The sequence below is a fragment of the Solanum tuberosum genome, unplaced genomic scaffold (assembly GCF_000226075.1).
Source record: "Solanum tuberosum cultivar DM 1-3 516 R44 unplaced genomic scaffold, SolTub_3.0 scf00043, whole genome shotgun sequence".
Taxonomy (NCBI): Eukaryota; Viridiplantae; Streptophyta; class Magnoliopsida; order Solanales; family Solanaceae; genus Solanum; species Solanum tuberosum.
In genome coordinates, this window is record NW_006238969.1 from 1,790,050 (window position 1) to 1,799,558 (window position 9,509).

General features: G+C 33.2%; 1 protein-coding gene across 3 annotated transcripts in view; it reads left to right on the forward strand.

Annotated features, from left to right (window-relative positions):
* Window positions 1-7,528, forward strand: part of LOC102588653 (pre-mRNA-processing protein 40A-like) — a 44,963-nt gene extending 37,435 nt beyond the window's left edge. The window contains exons 28-29 of one of the 3 annotated variants that reach the window (XM_006343371.2): window positions 2,607-3,017; window positions 3,113-3,632. In XM_006343371.2, the coding sequence (XP_006343433.1) occupies window positions 2,607-3,017; window positions 3,113-3,244 (543 nt within the window). In that variant the 3' untranslated portion in view covers window positions 3,245-3,632. Of the gene's footprint in view, window positions 1-2,219; window positions 2,262-2,606; window positions 3,018-3,112; window positions 3,633-7,447 lie in introns of those variants that run through there. The other 2 variants (XM_006343372.2, XM_015306954.1) reach the window with 2 other exon arrangements.
* The last annotated feature ends 1,981 nt before the right edge of the window (window positions 7,529-9,509 follow it).

The following is a 9,509-nucleotide window of genomic DNA, read 5'->3' on the forward strand; positions in this document are numbered from 1 at the left end:
CCCCCGAGTTTCTTGCATGTGATAACCAAGTCCCATTTGACCAAGTTAAAAGTTTTCTTCACGATTACCCTACCAGAGGAAGTCTCTACGAAGTTTGTCCAACTCTTTAGATACTTTGCAGGAAGGGAATAAGCCATAGTATACGTGGGTAGAGAGTTTCACAGATTATTGATAAGCACCACTCTTCCGCCCAAGGAGATATGATCATTTTCCAATTTGACAACTTCTCATATTTCTCTGAATGTTTCCCCAAATGGATATAGAATTTGATTTAGCACCGAGAAACTAAAATTCATCATTAATCTTTTAACTAAGTTAACAAAATATTGATTGTAATAATTATTATATGTTAAAATAAATTTATAATTTTACACTTCTTAATTAATATGATGTAATTAAACTTTTTATAGACATCATTACTTAAGACTACTTCATGGTGGTAAGAAATGTTGTAAATTTAAGAATTCAAAAGTCAACGAATTTAAATATTGTACCGTTCTTTTCGAATGTATTGTTGCTTTATTTTTATTTTTTAATCTGCCTGAAAATTCTGTCCTATGTTCAATATTAAGTTAACGTCATCTAAATTGAGTTCTAATTTAGATTAATAATGTATATAAATCAATCACACTTGAAAAGTAATTACCAATTTAAACTAGTAAAGTTTATATTTTCTTAATCAACTAGTTTATTATAAATTAAATTTTCTAATGGTGAAGCATTACGCAAAACGAAATATCAAAGAGCTGACTCAGGATCGAATCGTTTCGCGCTACTTGATATTGCAAAAAGCTTGGTTGAGCTCAACTCAGTTGGTTCCTGTTTTTCATTTTGATACCTTAACTAAGGCCAATACCTATTGAGCATCTTGCTTTAATGTGGCTAGAGGTGGCAAATGGGTGGGTTGGGCTAAATTTGGGTGTGTCAAATTGGTCTGAGTACATAAATGAGCGAGTTATTGACCTGCCCAAAAGCTACTTGGGCTGAAATGCGGGTTATAACCCAACCCACCCAATTCTTGTTAAGTTTTAATTGCTTTCTTTGTTCTTTTATAAATTTTTAGTACCTAATACTTATTTTTCTTTCTTTCTTATAAATAACATATCAAATTAAAAAAAAATGTCTTTTCAAAAATATTTTGACAAGACTCACGAGTCAATTTGGGCTACATATCAACCCAATTCTTAATGGGCTGAAATGGGTGGTTTTTGACTAGATGTGGCACAAGGTGGTGACTCTCACCCAAAGATGAGCGCCTAAATGCTTAACTATAACTTCTTTCATTTTTTTAAACTCCTTTCTCCTTGTATCCTATCTGCTGCAACCACCACCTCCTCCATTATCTTTTTCAGATTCGATCATCCACATCTACCCTCCTCTTTCTTCAAAATCAGTCGCCACCACCTTCTTCTTCCCCCCTTCAAATCTGGTGACGACATGACCACTCTCGTCCTGTCCATTTAGTTTGCCTCTACACAAATATTTCGGTCATTAATGTGGACCACTAGAATGCAGTCAAGGTCGCCAGAAAAAGTGGATACACACTGATTCCACCGGTATATTCATGTCCGCAATTCCTTCAGCAAAGGACATGAAGAAGTAGTGGAATGCAACATCTTGGAATTCCTTAACAAATTATGAATTCAACAGAACAATTTCCAAAAATGATAAGGAGAAGAGAGGTGAATTAGAAGAAAACAGAAGAAAATCAACAAATAAGGGATGAACACAAGTTAGGAAGTCACAATGAACTTAAGGGGCTTTAAATGGTTGTGACTAAAATGGTCACTGTTTCGGGATCTTCAACTGATTTCAGATACTGGAGAAGTTGTTGGAGAGCCTTGGTGTTTTTCGTTAAAGAAAGAGGAGAGTAAAAGAGAGAATTGCAGTGAAGCCCACCACCGACGGACCACTGACGACGGATCGTGGTCAGGACGATGGGCCGTCCTGCACGACCGTCGTTCGTGGTCAGAAACTAAATTCTGGGCCAGTGAACCACGGGCCCCCAACCACAGACCATGGTCTAACCTACGCTCCGTTGGTCAGGCCGTGGTCCTGAGCCTCTGCAGACTTTGGGAGTGAACAGTCCACGGACCACACTTTGGGGGTGACCAGTCCAAATATGTCCACCCTCAATATGCAGCCACTTTAGTTTGCTAAATTGTGGCAAATAATATAATCAATTTCATTGGATTGATGTTTATCCTTTTGGCATGAAGGATTTGATCGCAGGACGCCTACCATGAACACCCAAAGGAGGTCTGATTGATGTGTATCTTTGTGTCTCCTTTTTCTTTTTTATACTTCTGTTTCTGGCATGTATATTTTATTTTTATAATTGATTTGATTTGCCACAGCATAAGAGAGTGCACTCACACACCTCTATTGGATTGGGACTGCCAATTTTGTGTTTAATAGGCACAATTTTTGTTAGGTTGGAGTGTTCAATTGAAACTTTTCTTAGTTGAAGTTTCAAAATGAAAATTGGAGCCAACCTTGAGGGGTTATTTATGCATTTGGCCTAGAATCTATAATTAACAAACTCGGGAACAGCTATTAGATTCTATGTTATATCAGTTCATTGTTTAGATTGTGCTACTTTGCAGGTCAAAAAAGAGAAAGAAAAAGATGAGAAAGAGAAGAGAAAGGATAAGGAGAGAAGGGAGAAAGAAAAAGAGAAGGAAAAAGAGCGTGAGAAGGAGAAAGAAAGGGGAAAAGAACGATCAAAAAAAGATGAGCCAGATAGCATGACTATGGATGTAACAGACATCTATGAGCACAAAGAAGAGAGAAAGAGAGAAAAAGACAAAGAAAGGAAACATCGGAAGCGACACCATAGCTCTAACGACGAGCTGACTTCTGAAAAGGATGAGAAAGAGGAATCTGAAAGAGACAAAGAAAGGAAGCACCGGAAGCATCACCAGAGCTCTAACGATGAGGTGACATCCGACAGGGACGAGAAAGAGGAATTTAGAAAGTCCCACCGACATAGCAGTGATCGTAAAAAGTCAAAGAAGGTTCTCTAATATCTCCATTTAAAGTTAGTTCTCTGTTCTTATTGTACTCTTTGGCAGTCTGCAATATTGATATTCTTTTTCTGCTTTCATGGCAGCATGCACATTCACCTGAATCTGATGGTGAAAGTCGGCATAAAAGACACAGAAGAGATAGGGATGGATCACGTCGAAATGGTGGGCATGAAGAGCTAGAAGATGGTGAGCTTGGTGAAGATGGAGAAAGTTGAGTAGTTCTTACAGTTTTACCAGCATATATTAGGGGAATGCCGACTCCTGCATCTGTCATCTCATAATGTTTTGATAAGTATTTTACTGACAATGTCTGTGTATCTAAAAAGACTTATTAGAACTGCTGTAGCACTTGGAAGTTGCAATTGGAATCTGGAACGATTGATGTGCTCCAAATTTGGCAATCTCCCCTATACTTGTATTGTCAGCTGCTATTTTCATCTTGAAAAAATAGAAACTCAAAGATAAGGGTGTTACTAGTTGGAGGTTGATGTGTTGAGTTGTGAAGAGCTTCCCGTGCACTTAGGTTTTCCTTGCACTTGTACTTGCCTCTGGACAGATATCCTTATTTACCTGTCGTCATATAATGGCATAGATAAATTTTGACTGTGGCAATCTGCCGAGGATCTCTCTCCTGCTTTGTTTTTTAAGTTAAGTTGGCAAATTTGGATTATTTATCCTCCTGCCTCGGTATACACTTAAATCTCTGTGAGGCTAGTTTTTTAGTGTATGAACGTTGAGCCTTGTGTTAAGAGTCAATGATTAATTTAGGTTGTGTTTGCAGTTATTTGATGAGAGTCTGAGTTCAACGTTGGCATACATTTGAATCTCTCGTAAAAACAATAGTGAGCTGGGATATTTCATATTAATGTCACGTAGCCTTTGCTACAATTCAGAGTGCAATGTCCACTGAGGTTTCTATGCTTCATTGCTGGATAGGTTTCATGTCCAAGTCATTAGACATGGAAAAGATGTTTCAGCCACTCATGATTGGAAAGTTTTTGTTTAGTCATAGTTCCTACTGTCGTTTGATTTGAATACAAGTTATAATGAGATTAGCTATGATGTGATAAATTATGTTGGGATTAGTTAAGATGGGATAAGTTTTACTGAGATTATTTTTTATTAATTGTTTGGTTTGTTATATTCAAAATAGTGTGCATTGCATTACTTTTAAGAACAGGTTTGCTTACAAAAATCTTTTATTTAGCTTTTTTATATTTTCTTTGCAAGCTTTAGTTATTCATTCTTAAAAATAAACTTTCATCTTATTTAACTTAAATATTTTTGTGTGTGCATTCCCATGATGGTACTGTATGTAGTTTAAACAAAAAAATATATTCTTATTTAGCTTAAAAATAGAATTTTCATCTTTAAGTTTATTTAAGTAAAAGAGGATTTATGAGAAATCAAAATATAAATAAATAAAATAAGTAATCAAATAAATTCATAAACAAAATTTATATTTATATAGTGTAATTTTTTAATAGAAAAAATATGAAGAATTAACATAAATTTGAAGAGTAGTGAAAGTTACGATTGTTATCATACATAGTATTAAAAATAAATGTAAATATACATGAATGTCAAGAGTGATGTATAAAAAGGGTTTAAAGGGATATCTTTGTTATTTTATCTAATTTATTTTGGATAAGTTATCTCGCAATTACTATACCACTCAAGGGGCGAGATAACTTATGTCGGTACTAATTATCAATTTTGGAATAAGTTATCCTTCATAGCTTAAATTTACTTTAAATGTATCATTAATGAGACATTCTTTTACCTAAAGATATGGAAATAGAATGATAAAATACATTTATTTGCAGTTGAATTTTAACTTGATAAGTGCACAGCACGGAGTTGTGGGACTATAAAATTTGGAACTTAGATATTTTTTTATTGTGCAAATTTCACTGTAAGCTCTACGTAGCACAAGGACAGTGGTTGGGGTAAAATATTTATCGAGAGGAAATAATTAAACGAGTCTTGTTCCAATGATCAAAAGTCAGTAGCTACTTTTGGCTTTAGAACGAACAAAAGCAAGTAGGATGGAGATTGGACAAGTCATTCTTTTTTTTGTGAAAATTTTATAATTGACATATATAGGACTAATAATTATAAGTTATGATATTATTCTTTATCTTTCAAGTTATAACAATAAAATGTTGCAGGTTTTAACATTTTAGTAAAATAAAATATGATGTAAAATAACAGTAAAAATTAATTAGTGTGAAAAATAAATAAGGTAAAAACGGATATATTAGTAGTAAATAATTTGAAATAATTAATTATAATTAATAGGAGGCATAAAAATAGGAAGTTCATAAAAAAATGAATATTTGTTTTCCTTGTTTAACTCAAAGCAGTTAAAATTCGTTCAAAACAAATTTCTTATCTTTTGTTCGAATGTTTCTCTCTCTTCTCAGTTTTTTTCTCTAGTTAGTCGTCATTCTCATCTAATTCTATTCGTTTTTATTCAATAATTTGCATTTCTTGTAATGGACGACTTCTTATCAGTATTAATAAAGTATGGTGGTAGATGGGATCCTTCAGGTTAGTGTTCTTTGCGATTTTGTATTTGTATTGGTACACAAACTAGACGTAAAAAAGAAAAATTATGAACAGTGATATTGGAAAAAAATTATTCAGATTTTGTTTGTGTATAATAATTTTAATTATGACGTTTTTGCTATGAACATTCATTTTTTGAAATTACATAAAATTTGTTTGAAATTGATATAGATTTTGGTATGAGCATTCAGTTTTTTGTATGTTTCTGGTTTAAAAAAATTCCATAATTTTTTTTTTGAAATTGGTATACTGATTACCACGTTGATACGATTTTGACATTATATTGGAATGAATTTCGTATACTGTTTAATTGACAATTAATTATTAGAAATATTATTAATTTTTTGGTATGATTCTGGTGTAAAAATTGACGTAAATTTTGAATAAAATTGATATAATAGTAAGATCAAATTTGTATGAAAATTTATAGTTTTTATGACGCGAATCTGGTATGATTCAATTTCTATTTTTGACATTATATTGGTTGAAATTGTGCATACATAATAGTGGGATGATATTTAATAAAGGGAAAAATGATGAATTTACCCTTGAACTTTGATAAATGGTACGCCTATGCCCTCCGTTATACTTTGCGTCCATCTCAGCCCCTGCCGTCCAATTATCGGTACACACATGCCCCTCTCACTAATGGCCCCCTCATTCTGTACACGTATCTTAATCCTAATCAACTACCCGTTTGACCATTCTTTTTAACCCATAAACTAACCCGATTCCCTCTAAAATATACTAAGTCAATTAAAAGACTCAAATCTTCCAGATCTCGTTCCTATCTCACAACCCTGACATTCATATCTTGATTTTCATGCTCTACATCCTCATTAAGCAAACCCCTTTTCAAAGAAAACGATATCTCAAGTTCATCAACAACTGGATTCTTGTTAATGGGTGTTTTATAATTTGGGGATTTAACACATGGCTTGATGAAATACCCTGGTTGTTTTTGGTCAGAATCTTGCATTTTAACACCACAACCAGGGTAAACAACATCAGAAATGGATTCCTCAAAATTTCCAACTCTAGAAACTGGTAAAGATTGAATTTTTAAAGGTGTAGAGTAGTTTCTAAAGCTGAACAAGAATGGAGGGACAAGGGTTTTAGCAGGGTTTTGGGTATAAACATTTTCAAGAATTGGAGGAGAAGAGTTGGGTATAGGATTTTTGTGTGTATATGCTGAGAGAGAGAGAGTAGAAAAATCAATTTCTTCAACTTTGATGAAGAAATTGATCTGATGATTATCATTGTTCTTTGATTGTTCTTTCTGGTAACCTAAGGTTGTTGTGAAAGAGTTTATACTACTAATTTGCAATTTAAATCTTGATTTTCATGTTTAGATAGGAACGAGACCTGGAAGATTTGGGTCTTTTAATTGACTTAGGATATTTTAGAGGGAATCAGGTGGGTATTGGATTTATGGGGCGGGTTATTAGTTTATGGGTTAAAAAGAATGGTCAAACGAGTAGTTGATTAGGATTAAGACACGTGTACAGAATGAGGGGGCCGTTAGTGAGAGGGGCATGTGTGTACCGATAATTGGACGGCAGGGGATGAGATGGACGGAAAGTATAACGGAGGGCATATGCGTACCATTTATCAAAGTTCAGGGGTAAATTCGTCCTTTTTCCCTATAATAAAAGATAATTACTAGTTATAAATTGTATGATTTCGTATTCTTTTTTCATGAATCAGTGTTTACTTTTGTCATGAAATAGGTAAAAAAAGTATGCATAAAAATGGTTTGAAATTTGTATACTGATCTAACATATGTATAAAAGTTATTTGCACTTTTGTATCCTATAATACCAGCACAATAATTTATGATGGAACAGGAAAATCTGCAATTGAAAAAGTGTCGGAGCATAAATTATTGCCACTTGGTTCAAAAAGAACTGTAGGAAGACCACACCTTGAACGTTGGAAATAACTTGCTGATGTGAACTTCAAGAGGTCTAAGGTTACGTGCAGTACATGTCGTCAAGAGGGACACAACAAGAAGACATGTTCAAATTACCCTGCTGAAAAAAAAAGACATAATTTATTTTTATTTTTATTTGGTTGTTTTATTGTGACAAACTCATGTTTTTGATTTATTTTGTCTTTTAAGTTGATGAATTATAATTTCATAACATTTATTATGTATATTAGCCAATCCAAAACTAGTTAATGTTGTATTCAATTTGTATACATTTGGTATCGAACTGATATTTTATTGGAAAATTTAAAAACATGCAATTGAGATTTCAAACGAATTAGTCAACCTAAAACTAGTTAATGTTGTACTCAATTAGCATACATTTGGTATCTAACTGATATCCAATAGAAAAAATTGAAAAAACACGTAATTGAGATTTCAACTAAATTAGTCAGCCTAAAACTAGTTAATTTTGTACCCAATTGACATACATTTGGTATCAAACTGATATCCCATTGCAAAATTTGAAAAACCAACATGTAATTGAGATTTCAACTGAATTAGTCAGCCTAAAACAAGTTAATGTTGTATCCAATTGGTATACATTTGGTATCTAACTATAACCCCATTGGAAAAATTGAAAAATCAACATGTAATTGAGATCCAACCAAATTAGATAATCTAAAACAAGTTAATGTTGTACACAATTGGTATCCAACAAATATCCCACTTGAAAATGAAAAAAAATAATATGTAATTGATATTTCAATCAAATTAGACAACCTAAAACAAGTTAATGTTGTATCCAATTGATATTCAATTTGTGTACACTTGATATCCGAGCTATCCTTCATTGTTGCTCTTCTTTTGGAGGGTTTTGATGACTGACCCATATCGACATTTGCTGATTTTTTTTCTCGCTTACAAAATACGAATCCGAAGGGGGTTCCACCATTTTCCCTTTTCTCTTTTGTCCCTTTTGACTTGAGGACTTGCAACTTTCTTTCCTTCTTTTCTCTTCTCATTTTCTGGAATCTGTTTCTTCCTTTGAGGGGGTAACACTCTTTCTCATCGGATTTGGAGCCTCAATTTCAACAGTAAAACTCACTTCTATTAATCTGGGGCTCTTTCTAGGAGTATGCTCAAATTTCTTCGACATATTTTTTTCGAAAATCCTAAACACTTGATTCTTAGTATTGTAGAGAGGATTTGTGATTATGGTGATAGAGAGATGAAGAATTCTGATTATGAGAGAGGTGATTTACAGTTTCTATGGAAGTTGAATGAAGAGGTGAGAGAGAAATTTTTAATTTTTGAACGTGGGGGTGGTGGGTGCTGTTATGGCGTGTGAAAAGGATAGAAGAAACGTGGTGGTGGGGGTGGGGGTGGGGTTTGGCGTGTAACAGTAAAAAAAATACAAGAATCAAGGTAAATCCCTAAAATTGGGTAACAAATAAGTATAATTGATTTTTTTATTTTATATCACTTAATAATTAAAAAATAATTATAAAAGACTAATTATTTAATAAAGTGAAATTAAATTGATTTAAAAATAAAAGTGATCTGTTATAACTTGAAATTAAAATGTTATAAGTAGTAATATTTTAAAAGTAAATTTAAAATCCGTAATATTGCCCCTTAAATATATAGTAGGGTGATTTATTTTTTTTAAGAATTGAGACGAACAAGTGCGCTCTATATATGAATTGTTGAATTACCCGGTAGGCTACTTCATATAGGTGGACAAAGGGGTCGAACGATCGTTTCTCCTATTCTTTACAACTATAGTCATTTTGACTTTTGATTGCTACATACAAGCAATCATCTAAAAAAAATATGTGTGCCTAAATCGTTTTCACAAGTCCATCAAATTTTGCCATATTGAATAACCCTTCTCTATCTGTTAAATACCACGAACCATACACACGTGTTAGAGTTGGAGTGATCCTAGTGTATTTAGGGTAAAATCTAGATTGAAT